This window comes from Leucopleurus acutus (genome assembly GCF_964270905.1).
Source record: "Leucopleurus acutus genome assembly, chromosome: 19".
In the NCBI taxonomy this organism is placed as follows: domain Eukaryota; kingdom Metazoa; phylum Chordata; class Mammalia; order Artiodactyla; family Delphinidae; genus Leucopleurus; species Leucopleurus acutus.
In genome coordinates, this window is record NC_139161.1 from 13,676,404 (window position 1) to 13,697,388 (window position 20,985).

Here is a 20,985-nt window from a genome sequence, read left to right on the forward strand (position 1 = left end):
TTATTCATACATGAGCAGCTTTTTAAAATCTAGCTTTGTAATGCAACCCTAAAACAATTAAATGTCTTTTCTGACAATTAGTTGTTTTTGATGTGATTTCCAATTTAAAAATCAGATATTCTATTTTTCTAGAAGAACCTAACAAGACATGTGACAGCAGTAACACTAGTGCTACCACTACCTCCACCCAGCCTAATCTGGAAAACAGTAACAGCAGCAGTGAACTAAATTCTTCCCAGAGTGAATCTGCTAAGGCAGCTGATGATCCTGAAAATGGAGAAAGAGAATCTCATACACCTGTCTCTATTCAAGAAGAGATAGGTAAGAATACACTTCATACATTGAAAGGGAGCTTTTTTATTTTTTTAATTTTTAATTTTTTAAATAAAAGTTTGATGGGGGTGGGAAGATTTGGATTTTGTTTTCCTTTTTTTTTTTTTTTTTAAACACAAGTGACACTTGCACTCAGTGTTTTTGTTTTAAAAAAATAAAAAAGCACTTGGGAAAAAATACATCTTTTTCACACCCCCTCCCCAAAGGTAACCACCATTATTTGGTGTGTAACATTTTATATCTTTCTCCGTGCAGTTACATTAATGTATGTATGTTTACAAAAAGTTTTTTTTTTTTTTTTAATATAAACGGGATCATTCTGCATGTGTTGTTCTGCATCTTGCTTTTTTCACTCAGTAATACATGTAGGGGTTCTTTTCATGTAATGAATTGAATTTATTCTTTTTTAACTGCTGCATGGTACTCCACAGTACAGATGAACCATAATTCATTTACTATTTCTCTATTAATGGACATTTAGGCTAACAGTTTTTTCATTATTACAACTAGTGGTGCTTTTTAACATCCTCACCATGTATCTCCGTGTACTTGTATTTCTGGCAGTATAGATACAGTAAATGGAATTGCTGGATCATATGGTAGGTACATTTAAAAAATAGTGATGGCTACTGCTTAATTGTACGTTAAAAGGAATTTATACTAATCATTTACATGTATGTGTATTTCTTCATATTCTCACTAAATTTGACATCATCTATCTGTTACATTTTTGCCAATGGTGAAAAGTATTTCATTTTAAAATTTGCATATCCCTGCTTACTAATGTGGTTGACTTTCTTTTCATGTGTTTGCTGAACTTTCTGTGAATTGCTTATTCATATTTTTTGCTGATTTGTTCCTACTGAATTTTGATATTTTTCCCAAATGAGTTTTAGGAATGCTTTATGTATTGTGGGTATTAATTTTTGATTTTACCTATATATTTATATAGTCGTTGCTTGTTTTTAACCCTTTCTCTTGTTTTATAAAGAAATTTTTACATTTTTTATGCAGTTAAATTTATCAGTCTTTTTCTTTAGGATTTCTCTGGATTTTGTGTCTTACTAAGGAAGACCATCCCTATCCTAAGAACATACATATATTTTACAGTAATTTCACATAATACTTCTATAACTTTGTTTTTAATCCTTCTGGTGTATAATTTTGTGTATGATATGAGATGGATATCTGTCTTAATTAGAACCTTTTCAATTGCAAGTGACCAAACCAGCTTAAACTAGCTTAAGCGAAAAGGGAATTTAATTAGCTCATATAATTGGGAAGTCCAAGCCATCACCAGGCATAACTGGACCTCCAGGTATCAAAACTCTTTCCATTTTCCTCTTTCTGTCTCACCTTTTGGATCTGCATATGTTTGTGTGTTAACCTCATTCTCTCCTAATACAGACAGGCTTTCCCCAAGTGGCAGGGAAGATGGCATCAGCGGTTTGTATTCATATCTTTCCAAGGTCTGTGACCCAAAGGCAAGGCCCCTACTCCTGCTCCAAATCAAAAGTCCTTGAGGAAGGAATTTGAGTGGCCTATCTTGGACATATTGTTCCTACTCCTGTGGCCAGGGCAGGCAAGGTATTATGATTGATGGCTCCAGCAAAAGTATATAATTGGAGTGGGGTAGGAATGGTTTTCCAAAGAAGGAGAGATGCTGTGAAGATAGGAAACAGCAAATATCCACAGTTCCACCCTAGCTCAGTACAAACGTGTGTATTCAAATTAAAAAAAGCCTCTGCCTAACATAATGGAAAGATCTCACCCACAACTGAAAATTTTTTCAAAAACTTCTCTCCCAAAATGAACATCTGGTAATTTTAACTGTATCTAGGATTTCTGTGTATTGTGTGTATTATTTTGATTATGTGTGGTTGTGGCTTATCTTGATCTTACAATCCATGAGCCAAATTATGAACTTAGCTACCTGTAACACTCATTAACCTGATGGTGGATGGTGTTCTCTGATAAACCTGGCTGCCCTTTTCTGGGAGGTTTTCTGGGAGAATGGATATGGATGAGAAGTGAGAAGCATACGGGAAGGTCCCCCTTCTGGAGGCCATTCTTCTTTAACAGGCTAGATCCAGCTGCCTTCTGTCAGGGATGGCCTGCTGGAAATTGCTGTAGGTTTGAATAATTATACATCCCAGTGTGACAGGTTTGGGTTTTTTTCTGGCAGTAACACCCCCTTATAGATTGCCTGAATACCCAGCTAGTATCTAATGCCCAGAAACTTGGCTCAGAGTCTCTGAGGGTAAACCCCCTCTACTTGCCCAGTTTGTCTGCCCCAGCCCCCAGGTGAGCGAAGTCTGTCTAGGCTCCTGCCTCTTGACTCATTAAACAGTGAGTTAGGGAGGCTAGGGCCAGGCAGCTCTGTACTCAGCCTCCAGGCTGCATCACAGTGATCCACTCCTTTAAACAGGAATGTGGCCTTTGGGCAGGGTGTGCTAGACAGTGACCTCCACTCTTAGCCTTGTTCCCTCTCTCTGCTCCTTCAAGTCGTACCCCCAGGGATGAATTTTCTGCCTCCTTTCCCTTATTTGCACTAAACTTAGCAAGTGGCAAAGGATTGACTCTCACCTGTTGGATTGTTGGCTCTAAATTGAGGCGCTTAATTTAAAAAGTGCTGTGCCATTCCCTTTCTGCTTTTAGGAAGTCTGGCCTTGACTAAATGATGTCTAAAAAGTCTTTATTGTAGAACTTCAAAGACAGTCCCAAGAAGTAGCCACTGTAGGGAATTCTCTGGCAGTTCAGTGGTTGGGACTCCACACTCTCACTGCTGAGGGCCCGGGTTCAGTTGCTGGTTGGGAAGTTAAAATCCCTCAAGCCGTGTGATGTGGCCAAAAAAAAAAAAAGTTGCTGCTATAGTTCATCATGTTGGCACAGAACTCTAGCATGGGTAGAATCATGGTCTGAGAGCCGAGAGAAAATCGTGGATAGTCTAACTAACCAACTGCTTTGCTACCACACATTGAAGGTTACTAGCTTTCCAGCCTGAGATGGCAAGATACCCAGTACCCCTACCCCATCTTGATTTAGTCAGTGCCATATTTTCTGCTTGGTTTTTCATTTGCCAGTGCCACACTGTCTTAGTTTTTAAAAGCTTTAAATTAAGAAAGAAACATGAGATCTTGTTCAACTGTCTGGCCAGTGGAAATTGGATAGTGATGCAGTCATTTTAGAACGTATAGAAATTTTCAGCTGAAGTGAGATTTTTGGAAAAGCAGAAATTGCTCCTTGGCAGTTACATCTGTCACTTTAAAAAATTAAGATATTATGAAAATGTGAGAGGCCTTTATTGTATCTAAAAAAGCTAATGTAGTTGATTTTCACATGTACAGTTATCTGCATACACAGATAATTGTCTAGATTCTTTAGGAAAGAATTCACTTGACATTTATGTTTATAAGCTTTAAATTATTAGGTATTTAAACAGAACTTCAGTGGAAATCTTTCTAAAATTAATTATATCCTTTACTTTTAATATAGAAATCCATGTCGAATATATAAGGCAGTATTTTATTGGTGTGCATTTTGAGTTATGTTTGTTAAATCTGTAGCAGCCCTTCCTCTTTTCTAGTAGCTGAGCTTTAAAACAGATAACCTGGCATGTTTGAATTTTCTGTAAAATAATAAATGACTCACAGTAAAGTTCTGACATACTTTCTTTGGAGTAAAACTTTAAGAATTAATGCATTTGCTTTGGCTGTTCAAGGACTTTTTATTTTCTGGATCTTAGTTGTCTACCAGATAGAAGTTTTGGATAAGTAAGGTGTTATTACTATATGTAATTTACTTACTGTTAGCAATTACTTTTGGCTTTTTATTTGATAACAGGTGATTTCAAATCTGAGAAGTCTAATGGGGAAATAAGTGAGTCTCCTGGAGGTGGAAGAGGAGCGTCTGGTTCAACTCGGATTATCACCAGGTTACGGAATCCAGACAGCAAACTGAGTCAGCTGAAGAGCCAACAGGTGGCAGCCGCAGCCCACGAAGCAAATAAATTATTTAAGGAGGGGAAAGAGGTGTGTTTTTCCTGTTTAAAACAAAAATCTCTGGAATGTAAAATAATTTTTAAAATAGGGGCAGGAAGTTTGTAGAGGTGCTTTTGAACTTTATTTTCCTCACTTCCAAGAGTGTAACGAGATTAAAAGTGTTAGGTTTGTATTATGATAAGTATAGCTGTACACCCAAATTTCAATCCATGCATAGAAATGCTGTAAATGGGTAGTATTCTTTCTTACTGTATGGTTAGTTTTATTGTATATAATTCTAAAGAGATAGAGGCTGCTTCTTCACATGTGGGAACAGGTAGGCTGTTTGTGGGCTTTATTAAAGATTTAATACTCAATTCTGGCTGTAGTCATTTTAGATGAACCTGCAGCTAAAAGGTAAGACTTACCCCTTGATAGCAGAGCACAGTGTGTAGAACAGCACAGCATCTCAACTCTGACTGTGAACAAAAAGATTGAAGCTAGGACTCAGTATTTCTGTCTCCCAGCAAGCCGTGATGATAGAATAAGGGCCACAGCTGTGTCTCTCAGATTTGAGAATTTTTTGCAGGGTAGATATGCAAGATTATGCAGTGTTTTGTTTTGTTTTGTTTTTTAATGCAGTGTTTTTAACATCAAAGAAATGGCTTTAAGGCAGCGGCTTTCAGGCTTCTTTTTACTCTGACCCTCACTAAGACATTTTTCATAGCAACCCAGTACGTTCAAAAGTTTCCTGAAGTAGGGCTTCCCTGGTGGCACAGTGGTTGAGAGTCTGCCTGCCGATGCAGGGGACGCGGGTTCGTGCCCCGGTCCGGGAAGATCCCACATGCCGCGGAGCGGCTGGGCCCGTGAGCCATGGCCGCTGAGCCTGCACATCCGGAGCCTATGCTCTGCAACGGGGGAGGCCACAACAGTGAGAGGCCTGCGTACTGCAAAAAAAAAAAAAAAAGTTTCCTGAAGTAGTATTTTACCATGTGGGAAGCATTCTGGTATTTTCTTTTCTAGTCTATTGTATTATATTTCATTTTTTTTAAAGCTGAATAAGCCCCACTATTGATTTCACAGTCCACTAAAGGATTGGAATCAACTATTTGAAACACTATTTTAACATATCCATGGGCTCTTATCTAAAGCTGGAATGATAAAAGGAGCAGAAGAAAAGGTATTTTTAGGAATATATGTTTGCGGGAATAGTACATGTAATGCCCTCATGCCCTCTTTTGTCTCTAACACCTGTATATTGTAAGCTTGAGAAAATGATTGGTGAATGATTTATGTATCACACATTTAGTTTCATGTGTATATTTGAGATACATGAAAGTACTTAATAATGTCCAACATATAATAGGCACTTTAATAGAGCTTAGCTTTCTTTCTTTTTGCAGGCATATCTTGGTTGTTTAATTATAAACAATTAGCTTTAGCTTTTAACTCAACTTTTAAACTTCAGAAGTTTAGGGACTTCCCTGGCCGTCCAGTGGTTAAGACTTCGCCTTCCAATGCAGGGGGTGCGGGTTCGATCCCTGATCGGAGAGCTAAGATCCCACAAGCCTCTCGGCCAAAAGACCAAAGCAGAGAAAAACAGAAGCAGTATTGTAACAAATTCAATAAAAGACTTTAAAAAATGGTCCACATCAAAAAAATCTTTAAACTTCAAAAGTTCAGTCATAAGATGTATCTTAACTTACTTTGAATGATAAATTACAAATTATTGAAAGACAATTGATCAAATTTACATATTTGACATAAATAATGGAATCTTCTTATTTTCTTGGTCAGGTACTGGTAGTTAATTCTCAAGGAGAAATTTCACGGTTGAGCACCAAAAAGGAAGTGGTCATGAAGGGAAATATCAACAATTATTTTAAGTTGGGTCAAGAGGGAAAGTATCGCGTCTACCACAATCAGTACTCCACCAATTCATTTGCTTTGAATAAGCACCAGCACAGAGAAGACCATGATAAGAGAAGGCATCTTGCACATAAATTCTGTCTGACTCCAGCTGGAGAGTTCAAATGGAATGGTTCTGTCCATGGATCCAAAGTTCTTACCATATCTACTCTGAGACTGACTATCACCCAGTTGGAAAACAATATCCCTTCCTCCTTTCTTCATCCCAACTGGGCTTCACACAGGTAAAGGAAACTAAGGTTTATTTATTGCTGTAAATATAGTAAATATTTACAAAATGATTATTGCAGTTGCATACTTTAAACTGTCATTATTAATGAATTGAATGAAGTCATTTTAGTCAGCAGAACACTGAGGATGTTAGGAATATGAGTAACTTTACTTCTAAAGTTACCGATCCAACACTAACATTGGAAAGATTTCTGGAAAGCAGAGTCTTTATTCCCGGAACCAAATGGAGTCCAGACAGAGTTCCAGAACATCATAGAAGGTTTAAAGATTTGGAGGACGAATTGACCTCTGAGAGTCCTCCAGTGTTTAAAACCTATGATTCTGTGAGGTAGAAACTTCCAGTAGCAGTGTATTTTATACCTGCTTAGCCTAGAAGCATATGCCCTATAAGATGAAGTCTTCATAAATTACAGCTCTTGTGCTTTTAATTTAAGATCAACAAGATGAAATTTTGTTTTTTCCTTTTTTTTTTCCCTTCTGAAATTTAGGGCAAATTGGATCAAGGCCGTTCAGATGTGTAGCAAACCCAGAGAATTTGCGTTGGCTTTAGCTATTTTGGAGTGTGCAGTTAAACCAGTTGTGATGCTCCCAATCTGGCGGGAATCTTTAGGACATACCAGGTAAGTGAATTCTGAGCCTTGTGAATGGTGTGTTAGTGTCCCTTTTGGAATATTAGTCTATTAATAATGAAAGTTAATGTGTTGAAAAGGCCATAATAAAGACTTAGCTCTTCTTGACCTCATTTTCCTCCTATAAGATGGAGGAAAACATGTAAGATGTAAACCTGAATAAACATTAGTTCTTATTTAGGATATAGGATTATAATGAAGATGAGAAGAGATCAGGTATATGAAAATTAAAAATATGTTCTAAAGTGAAAAGTGTTTTTATTGAATAGAAGGAATGCTTATATTTTTTGAATATTTATTCTGGAGTGTGCTAGACATCTTGATTTATTTAGAGTCGAGTATCTGGCCAAAGATCATGTAGCTCCTAAGTAGACCCAGAGTTGTGTGACTTTAGCAGATGGTTACCAAAAAAGATAAATTTTGTGACTTGAATCTACTTTTTAGCCCTAATGGATTTATTTTTTAACTTTAATTTTTAAAAAGTTCTCATTATAAACCTAATATAAGCTTATGGTAAAAAATGTAAATTATTATTCAATGTAAAAAGTAAGGCTCCTTCTACCTTCCCTGCCCCTCTACAGGGCCCACTCCAAAGGTATAATGCTGTATTTTTTTTAAATTTAAATATATTTTGTGTTGCTTTCTACACCTGTGTTTTATCTTTTTTTAAAAAATAAATAAATTTATTTATTTATTTATTGGCTGCGTTGGGTCTTTGTTGCTGCGCACGGGCTTTCTTTAGTTGCAGCGAGTGGGGGCTACTCTTTGTTGCGGTGCGTGGGCTTTTCATTGTGGTGGCTTCTCTTGTTGCGGAGCCCGGGCTCTAGGTGTTCGGGCTCCAGTAGCTGTGGCACGCGGGCTCAGTAGTTGTGGCTCGCGGGCTCTAGAGCTCAGGCTCAGTAGTTGTGGCACATGGGCTTAGTTGCTCTGTGGCATGTGGGATCTTCGTGGACCAGGACTGAAACCCGTGTCCCCTGCATTGGCAGATGGATTCTTAACCACTGCACCACCAGGGAAGCCCCCTGTGTTTTATCGTATAATGAAAAATTTTAAGAAAAATAAATATGCCTACTAAATATTTTTCATCTGCTAAGGGTTGCTTTCAGTTTTCTGTAGTGTTTCCCCCCCATAAATCTTATGGATATTCTTTCCTCTCTCCCTCCTATTTTGATTGTAATTGCTGCTACTGGTAGAAGCTTCCACAAATGGAATGGACTTAATTCTTCCTAGGATTAAAAGAGAAAAAAAAACAGGGTTAAGTTAAGGTGCTACGAACGGTGCAGCCCAGGAGAGGAGAGCTAAATGGGTGGTGTGCCTGTATTTTTCTCACTGCCGCCTTTTCTCAGGGCAGGGAGAGCAAGGGGAAAGTCAGAGGCAATTGTGAGGCCTATATTTCTGTTTTTCCTTCTTGCATTTACTTCCAGGCTTTCCCCAAACTCTTCTGTCCCAACAGTCTCCTATTCAGTGCTCATCCTGAAACTTGTGTTGGTTGTCTCTGGTGGCAGAGACCAATATTTTGAGAACTAAAGCTAAGCTAAATGTTGCTAAAGAAAACTTCAGTACTCAAATGTAACTTAAAATGACTAAGTCAGGGCTTCCCTGGTGGCTCAGTTGTTGAGAGTCCGCCTGCCGATGCAGGGGACACGGGTTCGTGCCCCGGTCCGGGAAGATCCCACGTGCCATGGAGCGGCTGGGCCCGTGAGCCATGGCTGCTGAGCCTGCACGTCCGGAGCCTGTGCTCCGCAACGGGAGAGACCACAACAGTGAGAGGCCTGCGTACAGAAAAAAAAAAAAAAAGACTAAGTCAAAGCTTTTATAAATTCGTTTCTAAATATTAAACATTCTAATGAAAATGCAATTCATTTTTTTTTTTTAGTTAGGGTTTTTTCCCCTCCTGGTATGTCATTATGACTAGTCTTTTATCCTGTTTTTTTTTATTTTTAAAATTTTTTTTGGTGCACTGCGTGGCATGTGGGATCTTCTTTCCCTGACCAGGGATTGAACCCGGGCCCTCGGCAGTGAGATCGTGGAGTCCTAAACTTTGGACAGCCAGGGAGTTCCCATGACTAGTCTTTTTTTTTTTTTTTTTTTTTTTTTTGCGGTACGCGGGCCTCTCACTGTTGTGGCCTCTCCCGTTGCGGAGTACAGGCTCCGGACGCGCAGGCTCAGCGGCCGTGGCTCACGGGCCCAGCCGCTCCGCGGCATGTGGGATCTTCCCGGACCGGGGCACGAACCTGCGTGCCCTGCATCGGCAGGCGGACTCTCAACCACTGCGCCACCAGGGAAGCCCCATGACTAGTCTTTTAAACCTGTAACTAGAGTTATAAAATTGTATCATGAATTGTATTAGTATGACACATCTGGTAATATATATGAAAGAACTTTTTTTTTTAATTTTGATGAGGTGATATAAAATAGCATACTCTGAATTTTTAAAAAATTAGAGGGCCTTCCCTGGTGGCGCAGTGGTTGAGAATCTGCCTGCTAATGCAGGGGACACGGGTTCGAGCCCTGGTCTGGGAGGATCCCACATGCCGCGGAGCAACTAGGCCCGTGAGCCACAACTACTGAGCCTGCGCGTCTGGAGCCTGTGCTCCACAACAAGAGAGGCCGCCACAGTGAGAGGCCCGCGCACCGCGATGAAGAGTGGCCCCCGCTCACCACAACTAGAGAAAGCCCTTGCACAGAAACGAAGACCCAACACAGCCAAAAATAAATAAATTAATTAATAAACTCCTACCCCCAACAACAACAACAAAAAAATTAGAGACCATGATTCATGAAAATTAGAAATTAATAATAGGACTTACACTTCGGCAGTAGTATGGTCACAAATGTTTAGGTGACAGACTTCTAAGACTTGATCCTAAGGCAGTATCTAGAAATTCAACCAAATATTTTATTATAAAATGTTTGTTTATTATGATATTCAATAGTAAAGGTTTGGAGGCAGGATCTTTTTTGAAAAAGTTTATGAAGTCTTGGTTGAAAAACATTAAAGAACACCTAAATAAATGAAAATATATCTCCTGTTCACATATAGGAAGACTCAGTGTCTTGACAACGTCAATTTTTCTCACCTTAATATACAGATTAAGTTCAAACACATTAATAATTATAGTTGGGCTTTCTGTAGAATTTCACAAGATGGTTAAAAAGTTTTTATGGAAAGGGGCAACAATAGAAAAGGTAAATTTGAGGGACGAGGTGGAAGGACTTGCCCTCCCATGTAACAAAACTTACTTGGTAGCTATAATACTGTGGTATAAACAAATAGACCAGTGGTACAGAATAAACAGTCCAGAAAGAGACCAACCCATATATGGAAATACAGTATGTGTTGGAAGTAGCATTGGAAAGGATGAACTGTCTAATAGAAGATGAGGAGGAAATTAGTTGTCCGTAGAGTGGTAAATTGAACTTCATTCTTTATATTATACACAGTAGTCAGTTCCAGGTAGAGTAAATTCTAAATGAGAATAACAGATGTTAAAACTCTAAGAAGAGAATATAAGAGATTATCTTTGTGACTCTGGAGCAAAAAAAGTTCTCTTCTTCCTCCCTTCCTCTCTCCTTCTCCATTTCCTTCCCTTTTTCCTCCCTTCTTTGCCTCTCTTTGCTTTCACTCGTTCCTTCTTCCTGCTTTTCTTCCTGCCATACTTCCTTCCTTTTCTCTTCTGATTGTTTTATTTCCTTCTTGATTCATTCAGTATCTCCCCTAACATAGCTAAGGCAGGCTTTATTTATTTCATTTGTAAGAGTGCTGTCTGTCAGATTTGAATGAGTATGCATGTGTATGCCTGTGTGTGTGCACGTACTAAAAGTGACTTTCCTTCTTCACATTTATTATGTGATATGTACATAAGATTGTGTGAAATACATAAGCTATAATGGGTAATAATAAAATGAACACCTGTGAATTCACCACCCAATTTAAAAATAAGAACATTATTATTGCATTTACTTTGCATTCATATTACCTTGCCTTTCCTGAGAGATAACCATCATTTTTACATTTGTGTTTTGTTACACCCTTCCTTTTACTGTGTAGTTTTATCACATATGTATATAGCAGTAAACAATGGTTTTCTGTGGTTTGAGTTTTATGGTAATGTGTCATCCTAAAAGACTGAATCCTAGACTGGTTGAAGGTGTTTTTATTGTTTTATTATACTATAATCAAAAAAGGATTAGTATACACAGTATATTCAAGAACTTCTACAGTTCAGTAAGAAAAAAAATCAAACTATTTAGTAGAAAAAAAGGCCAGAGGTACAAACATAATTTAGGGAAGAGGAGACACAAATAGCCAAGAAACGTGAAAAGATGCTTAACCTCCCTAGTAAGTTGGGGAAAAAGCACATTAAAACTAGGGGTTGGGCCAACATCGTTTTCAATGATGAAAAACTGAAACCATTTCTGCTAAGTTCAGGAACAAGATAAGGTTGCCCACTCTCACCACTATTACTCAACATAGTTTTGGAAGCTTTAGCCACAGCAATCAGAGAAGAAAAAGAATTAAAAGGAATCCAAATTGGAAAAGAAGAAGTAAAACTGTCACTGTTTGCAGATGACATGATACTATACATAGAGAATCCTGAAGATATTACCAGAAAACTACTAGAGCTAATCAATGAATTGGGTAAAGTAGCAGGATACAATATTAATGCACAGAAATCTCTTGCATTCCTATACACTAATGATGAAAAATCTGAAAGAGAAATTAAGGAAACACTCCCATTTACCACTGCAACAAAAAGAATAAAATATCTAGGAATAAACCTACCTAAGGAGACAAAAGACCTGTACGCAGAAAATTATAAGACACTGATGAAAGAAATTAAAGGTGATACAAATAGATGGAGAGATATACCATGCTCTTGGATTGGAAGAATCAACATTGTGAAAATGACTCTACTACCCAAAGCAATCTACAGATTCAGTGCAATCTCTATCAAACTGCCCATGGCATTTTTCACAGAACTAGAACAAAAAATTTCACAATTTGTATGGAAACACAAAAGACCCCAAATAGTCAAAGCAGTCTTGAGGAAGAAAAACGGAGCTGGAGGAGTCAGGCTCCCTGTCTTCAGACTATACTACAAAGCTACAGTAATCAAGACAGTATGGTACTGGCACAAAAACAGAAATATAGATCAATGGAACAGGATAGAAAGCCCAGAGATAAACCCATGCACATATGGTCACCTTATCTTTGCTAAAGGAGACAAGAATGTACAGTGGAGAAAAGAAAACCTCTTCAATAAGTGGTGCTGGGAAAGCTGGACAGCTACATGTAAAAGAATGAAATTAGAACACCATACACAAAAATAAACTCAAAATGGATTAAAGACCTAAATGTAAGGCCAGACACTATAAAACTCTTAGAGGAAAACATGGGCAAAACACTCTATGACATAAATCACAGCAAGATCCTTTTTGACCCACCTCCTAGAGAAATGGAAGTAAAAACAAAAGTAAGCAAATGGGACCTAATGAAACTTAAAAGCTTTGGCACAGCAAAGGAAACCATAAACAAGATGAAAAGACAACCCTCAGAATGGGAGAAATAGTTGCAAACGAAGCAACTGACAAAGGATTAATCTCCAAAATATACAAGCAGCTCATGCAGCTCAATATCAAAAAATTAAACAACCCAATACAAAAATGGGCGGAAGACCTAAATAGACATTTCTCCAAAGAAGATATACAGATGGCCAACAAACACGTGAAAGGATGCTCAACATCACTAATCATTAGAGAAATGCAAATCAAAACTACAATGAGGTGTCACCTCACACCGGTCAGAATGGCCATCATCAAAAAATCTAGAAACAATTAAATGCTGGAGAGGGTGTGGAGAAAAGGGAACGCTCTTGCACTGCTGGTCGGAATGTGAATTGATACAGCCACTATGGAGAACAGTATGGAGGTTCCTTAAAAAACTACAAATAGAACTACCATATGACCCAGCAATCCCACTACTGGGCATATACCCTGAGAAAACCATAATTCAAAAAGAGTCATGTACCAAAATGTTCATTGCAGCTCTATTTACAATAGCCCAGAGATGGAAACAACCTAAGTGTCCATCATCGGATGAATGGATAAAGAAGATGTGGCACATATCTACAATGGAATATTACTCAGCCATAAAAAGAAACGAAATTGAGCTATTTGTAATGAGGTGGATAGACCTAGCGTCTGTCATACAGAGTGAAGTAAGTCAGAAAGAGAGAGACAAATACCGTATGCTAACACATATATATGGAATTTAAGAAAAAAAAATGTCATGAAGAACCTAAGGGTAAGACAGGAATAAAGACACAGACCTACTAGAGAATGGACTTGAGGATATGGGGAGGTGGAAGGGTAAGCTGTGACAAAGTGAGAGAGAGGCATGGACATATATACACTACCAAACGTAAAATAGATAGCTAGTGGGAAGCAGCCGCATAGCACAAGGAGATCAGCTCAGTGCTTTTGTGCCCGCCTGGAGGGGTGGGATAGGGAGGTTGGGAGAGAGGGAGACGCAAGAGGGAAGAGATATGGGAATATATGTATATGTATAACTGATTCACTTTGTTATAAAGCAGAAACTAACACACCATTGGAAAGCAATTATACTCCAATAAAGATGTAAAAAGAAAAATCTACAGCCAATAAATGCTGGAGAGCGTGTGGAGAAAAGGGAACCCTTTTGCACTGTTGGTGGGAATGTAAATTGATACAGCCACTGTGGAGAACAGTATGGAGGTTCCTTAAAAAACTAAAAATAGGGGCTTCCCTGGTGGCACAGTGGTTGAGAGTCCGCCTGCCGATGCGTGGGACATGGGTTCGTGTCCCGGTCTGGGAAGATCCCACATGCCGCGGAGTGGCTAGGCCTGTGAGCCATGGCCACTGAGCCTGTGCGCCCAGAGCCTGTGCTCTGCAACGGGAGAGGCCACAGCAGTGAGAGGCCCGTGTACGGCAAAAAAAAAAAAAAAAAAGTACAGCAGAGTGAAACAATTCTTCGCCTGAAAATATATGTAATGTGATTCTATTTATGTAAAGGTTAAAAGAATGTGTGCTAATATAATGCTGTATTGTTTAGGGATGTAGACATTTGTGGTAAAAGTTTAAAGAAGTGTAAGGCCTATATGCTTGACACTTAAGAAATATGCTTCTAAATAAATAACAAATGGTAAAAAAATCATAATGGAAACTAGAAAACATTATGAATTGAATGTTTATGAGAATACAACATAAATTGAAATTTGTGGGAAACAGCTAAAGAGTACCTAGGGGAAATGGGTAGCCTTCAATGCTTACACTAAACAAGAAAAACTGCAAATTAACTAGCTAGGCATGCGTCTCAATGAGTCAAACCAAAGATGGCAAATATGTCAATATTTGATGAAATAGGAAACAGATGTGTACCTTAGATACTATTATATTTACAAACCTCTGATGAGATTATCAGGAACGGGGCGGCGGGGGGGCGGATAAAGAACAAATAACCAATATCAAGAATGAAAAAGGGGTCGTAACAAACAATATTTCTGAATCTCTCTCACTAATACTTTGGATTTCAAACCTGCACAGAGTCCACTAACATAGCATTCAGGCTTCCTACATCCATAGAGAAAGTGCCCCACTGGACTCCTCCTTTTGGGCGGGGGAAGGGTTGGGGAGGAAGAGTCCCACTGATCTGAATCATTGGATAGTAGGGCGGAGGCCACACTCTTGGGCAAGAAAAGGATTTCTGGTTCAGTTTGAAGGATATCACTGCACCTATCAGTAAGGAGATGGGCAGGACCAGATGATTTCATAAGGAAGTTCTTCAGATTTTAGGAAACGGGTAATTCTGTTTAAACTGTTCCATAAAATAGAAAAAGAAGGAAATCCGGTTCAGTATTATTTCTGTTAGTACAAAACTGTTCTAAAACTTGTTAAATAGATAAATAGAAAATCATGGCCCTGTCTCATTTATTAATATTTACCATTGATTAATAATTAATAGCAAATAGAAGTGTATGCAAGAAATCTTAGAGCATTAGCAAGTATAGTCAAGAGTAAATTAAAAGAATAATAAATCATGACTAATTTGACTTCCTCTAGGTATGGAAGATTTGTCTGTTCTTAGGAGATTATTAATACCTTGCTATTTTAAGAAGTCAAAGAAAGAAAACTTTGATTTTCTCATTAGATGTCAAGAAGGTATTTGTTTATTAAGAAGATATAAGTTCATTATTAATTCTTGGTTTATAAAAAAACTTGGGTAAGTAGAAATAGATGAATGCCCCCTCCCCTTTTTCGTAAAAATGTATTTCAGACCAAACCGTCATGTTTTTTGATGAAACCCTTGAAGTATTCCCATTAACATTTAGGTGGAACAAAACAGAGATCCCCACTGTTGCTGTTATCTTTTAACTTTTCTTTAAAGTATTAATGCAATTTACTGAGAGAAATAAAACATAAATAGGTAAATGTAGGGACAATTATATATAGTTGATCTCATTATATACTTAATTGACTGAAAAACTATAAAACAATTGAAAATTAATTAAGGTGACCCCCATACTGAACAGTCGGTTTTATATATGCAGATAGTAACCATGAAGAAAAGCGGGAGTTCTGAGTTAAAATAACAAATTGAATGAGCACATCTAATTTTGCTCCCCACTGAACTCCACCAAAACTATGGCAAAGGGATTTTTTCAAAGCATAAACCCACAAGGGACAAGGGGAACAACGGAGAAGACAGCACGAGTAAAACTGCAAGCAGTATTGCCAGAGGATGAGTGGTACCCAACCCAGGAAAGCCAAATCCCAAGTCAGTGGGGGAGAACTGAGAATTTTCACCCGTCACGCCATAGAATCCTCAAAAGGCACAAAAGCAGGAAGAGCAGAGCAATGCATGATTCTGTCTCTGCAGTGCACCTGTTTACACATGGTCCTGCCAGGTACCCTGAGTGTGGTGAGCGCACTGTCTTCTAGGCGTTGCTTATGACTGTGCCCTCTGATTGCACCACAAGAGGCTCTTAACTTGTGAAAGGTGACCTGGAGACAAATTCATTTTTTCCTGGGAACCTTCTTTTAATAGTGACAATATTGTTCTTGCTCATGCAGCTAGTTTTCTTCTTGCTGAGTTTTCAAAAGCCAAACTTTATATTGTTTGGGATACACACATAGGTGGTGGTAAAACTATAAAGAAAAGCAAGGGAAATGATAACACAAAAGTCAGGATAGTGGCTGCCTGGGGGTGGGACACACTAGTTTTGGATGTAGTGGTTATTGATAAGGTTCTGTTTCTTAACTTGGTTACAGTTTACATATTTCTAAAAATTACAATGAAGAAAACATCCAGCAACGACAAAACACCTCAAACCAGGAATATATTTAATAAATATTTAGGAGCATGTAAAGAAATCGTTAAAACTTTACTAAGGATATAAAGGATACTTTGGGACTTCCTTGGCAGTCCAGTAGTTAGGACTTTGCACTTCCACTGCAGGTTCAATCCCTGGTTGAGGAACTAGGATCCACTTGCCGTGCAGTGGCCAAAAAAAAAAAAAAAAAAGATACAAAGGATACTTTGAGTAAATGAAAAGATACATCATATGCTTACATATGTATGTTACATTTTTCTAAAGATGCCGTGCAGTATATTAATTATATTGACTTAATCTATCAAATTTAATATTCATTTGCATTGTGAATAGGAGTTTTCTTCCTGGAGGGAGAGGGAGGCATGACCAAAATGATACAGATATTTCCTCTAGAAAATGTGTAAGAAAAGGGAAGTAGGTATTTCAAAAAAAGAGAATAGATATTTAGAATGTATCTTGAAGCTATGATAATCAGAATAATTTGTACTACAGAAGAAGTAGAGCAGTGGAATCAAACAGAGAATCCAGAAATAGACCTTAAACACATGTGGGAATCCACTGTGATAGCTTTGCCTGTCAGAGAAGGAGAAGAGGGCGTGTTTGGGGAAAATATCACCCAGATTCCTGCCTCAGCAAAAACATTCAGACAAATGAGGATTGAAAAATACCCAATATATTGTTAAAAACTATAACAAAAAACTTAAGAGTGCGTGGATTAATTTATGTTTCTGTTGTGGTACTTTCTTTTCAAACAGCTATAAAACCCAGATGCCATAGATGAAAAAGTGGATATATGTATTTAAAGTTCTGAGTGGAAAAATATTATAATCAAATCCAAAAGACAGATGACACACTGAGGAAAAAATGTGCACCACAAATGGAAACTTTCCTTTTATAAATGAAAAAGACCTTTTATAAATGAAAAGCCCATTACAGATAAGACACAGGATTTGAACAGGCATTTGGCAGAAAAATAAATATAAAAGGCCAGTAGACATAAAAAAGTGGTTACTTCTCTCATAATTAAAGAAATGTAAATAAAAACAGTGGGATAGTATTTCTTCTCTCTCAATTGGGCTAGTAATTGAGAAGTTTGGTACAAACTTGAGTGAAGGTGCGGGAAAGCAGGGTTGCTTTATAATTGATGGCAGTGTGAAGCGTACAAATCTGAAGAGCAATTGGGCACCATCTGTCAGCACTTTAAATATAATACTCTTTGGACTCAGCCATTCTACTAGTGGGAAACATAAAGGGATATTCCTCAAGTTTGCTAAGAAACACGTAAAACATGGTTTCCTGTAGCTTTGTTTGTAATAGGAAGAGAAACACAACAAAACCCTGTGGAGGTGGGGAACGGAGTTGAGGCTCAGTCCACACTCCTGGCCCGGCTCTCTGAACCGAGGATGTGTGGAGGGAGCCCCTGCCCCCAGTGCACCCGCCAGTGCAGAGTGGTGTCTGGAGGCTCGTAGTACCAGCGTCAGGCTGCCAGCTGTAGCCAAGATTTCTGCCCAACTAAATGGAATTGAACCCCTGCAGAGCTCACCTTTCCTGCTGCCTTTTCCCATAAGGATTGTGTTGGAGATAGTGAGAACTGTAGAATCTATTCTGGGGGAGCGGACATCACAGTTTAGCTACAATACTACCTCACTGGCCTGGCGTCAGCAAGATGAAGCCTGTCTTTGATGATGAAGATGGACCTGTTCCCCATGTGAACACCAAGAGCACAAGCTGAGTGCCCAGCTTAACCGTGCGTTCCCAGAGTGTCACTGTACTGGTGTTCTCCCCAGACAGTGCTCCATTCCTGGCCACCATCTGGGAAGATGGCTCAGTTGCTGTGCCAGACCTGGCCTTTTATAGGTGTTTAAAGCTGAACCCACAAAAACCCTGTTGAGAAATACTACTTGGTCGTAGCTCAGTCACTACTTCTTCACTCTGGAGAGCTGAGGCTGGCAGGTTATCCACTATGTTGTGCCTCCAGAGTTTTGCCCACTCCCTGGTTGCAAACTATGGTATCTGAGACTAAATTAGTCCCCAGTGAGAATCCACTCCCTTTCCTCTCCCATCAGTAGTGAGAGATGAATCTTTGCTATACTAGTTGTGTGCAGTTAACAGGCATGAGCTTTTGGCCTGGGGGACACTAGATTCTAGGGTGCTGTAATCACAAGGACACAAAACTTTATTCAAAGTGGAGATAGATAAATAGGAAGTTTTTGGTGGAGGGACAGAGGTGAAAAGAATTAAATCCCCTCTCACATCTTTCTTCTGCTCCCCCAAGTTAACAAAAGATCTCTTTATTCTTTTCACATAGCTGTGCATTTGAAATTGGCTACATCTGGGTAGGGTATGATAAAAGCAATTCTTCTACCACTAGGGCTCTTAGAGACCGGAGCTCCTTTCTTTGTAGATTTTGGTTAATGTTCTTCATTATGGGAAATATTCCCATTCATGAAAATCTGATCACCTTAAAGTAGAACCTCACCACAGACCTGCCCATCTCCTTACTGGTAGGTGCAGTGATATCTATTTTCTTACCTGGAAAAAGAGTGTGGTCTGTGCCCTAGGCCTAATGATTAATGCCCAGTCCATGTGGTCCTTCCTGCCCAACCCTTCCTGTCATCCAGAAGCAGAAGCCCTGTGGGTCCCTTTCTCTGTGGTTGTAGGAAACCTGAGTTCTATGTTAGTGGACCCTCTGAAGACTTAAAAATCCCAAGTACTAGTAGAAATAGGAATATTGGTTGATAAAATAAGAGTTTTGGGATTTGTTGGTCTTTTTGGGGGAAGGAAAGAAGATATGTATCTTCTGGTATGGAAAGATCTAGTGTAGTTTTTCATTGATTAAAGACTGTGTAATTGTATTTATAATTACACAAAAAGGATATTATATTACAGTGTTGATGTATGCATAAATAAGTCATAAGTGAGTATATTTCTTATGGAGAGGCATATGAGAAGGATAGCATGTTCTATTTTTTTCCTTTTTGTACTATTTGATTTTTTTCCTATTAGAGAATTGTACATCTACTTATTTTTATGAGTCTGGGTTTTCTGGGCTGTGGGATTATAGCTAACCATTCTTTGTTTTTGTCTTCCTAATTTTCAGTACTATATTTTTATCTTTTTTGTTTATATTTTATAGTTGAGTGTAATTCTGTCTTTCTATCCATATATTCTTAGGTTACATAGAATGACATCAATTGAAAGAGAAGAAAAGGAGAAAGTCAAAAAAAAAGAGAAAAAACAAGAAGAGGAAGAAACAATGCAACAAGCTACATGGGTAAAATATACGTTTCCAGTTAAACATCAGGTAATTTTGGTATGATCTTTTAAATTGTGTTAGCCATTTCTGAGACTTTGATTCTGCAGTTTTGAATACTTAGTAATTTATTTTTACTTTTGACACACTTTGAATTAACGTAGTTGGAATGAAGTAATTCTTTCTGTCAATTTTATAAGCATAGGTTTATGTTAGTAGAATATAGGTGAGTCATTAGACCAATTTGTAGAAATTGTTATAAATGTAAAATTGTTTTATATTTTTCATATTAGAAAGGAATATTAAGTTTCTTCATAAATCTTTGATTCTCAGTGAAAATAAAATGGACTGGTAGATTAATTTGCCTGACCATTGATTTTATTTAGTAAAAATGTGTAAAACCACATGTGCTTTATAAAACATTCTCATCCTTGTTTAATCAGCATGTTTTCACTTACACCAGGTTTGGAAACAAAAAGGAGAGGAATACAGAGTAACAGGATATGGTGGTTGGAGCTGGATTAGTAAAACTCATGTTTATAGGTTTGTTCCTAAATTGCCAGGCAATACTAATGTGAATTACAGAAAGTCATTAGAAGAAAGTAAGTAACTTAAGCTGTTTTTCCTGCATAATTGTTTCTGATTTGTATTCTTATAAATTTGTAGTATATTGACTATATTTTGGATGAAAGTGTTTTTCTGAAATTCTTACTAGAATGTGAAAAATTACTAATGTAGTTTAATAATTATAAACTCTAAAGTTTTTAAAATTACCTTTATTCATGGGATTTTGATATCTAGGATTTTAGCTTAAAAAGATGATAGAATAAAACTTGTTAAAAGAAAGAAGGCCTCAGCTACCTAACTGTTTTTCTAAAATCTTAAATTCAGTACTGCCTGACTTCTTGAGGAAACACAGTCTGGTGACCTCAGCATTGTAACGTTTAACAAAACCAGAAAGAAAGCGATAGCGGCTTCCATAGCACTATCACATAAAGGAGATAGTAACTCAGTTTATGCTACTGGCTAATGACTTTATTTATTTATTTTTTGGCTGCGTTTGGTCTTCGTTGCTGCGCCTGAGCTTTCTCTAGTTGTGGCGAGTGGGGGCTACTCTTTGTTGCGGTGCGTGGGCTTCTCATTGTGGTGGCTTCTCTTGTTGTGGAGCACGGGCTCTAGGTGCGCAGGCTTCAGTAGTTGCAGCTCGCAGGCTCAGTAGTTGTGGCTTGTGGGCTCTAGAGCACAACCTCAGTAGTTGT

The 20,985-nt window shown here is 38.2% G+C and overlaps 1 protein-coding gene across 11 annotated transcripts in view; it reads left to right on the forward strand.

Annotated features, from left to right (window-relative positions):
- The window catches only part of BPTF (bromodomain PHD finger transcription factor), a gene marked incomplete at its 5' end in the record, with an annotated part of 140,514 nt that overhangs the window by 61,011 nt on the left and 58,518 nt on the right, over positions 1 to 20,985 (forward strand). For 9 of the 11 annotated variants that reach the window (XM_082860455.1, XM_082860461.1, XM_082860460.1 and 6 more), the window contains 6 exons: positions 133 to 321; positions 4,177 to 4,364; positions 6,111 to 6,466; positions 6,962 to 7,093; positions 19,648 to 19,777; positions 20,190 to 20,328. In XM_082860455.1, coding sequence (XP_082716581.1) covers positions 133 to 321; positions 4,177 to 4,364; positions 6,111 to 6,466; positions 6,962 to 7,093; positions 19,648 to 19,777; positions 20,190 to 20,328 — 1,134 coding nt within the window. The remainder of the gene's footprint in view (positions 1 to 132; positions 322 to 4,176; positions 4,365 to 6,110; positions 6,467 to 6,961; positions 7,094 to 19,647; positions 19,778 to 20,189; positions 20,329 to 20,985) is intronic. The other 2 variants (XM_082860464.1, XM_082860456.1) reach the window with 1 other exon arrangement.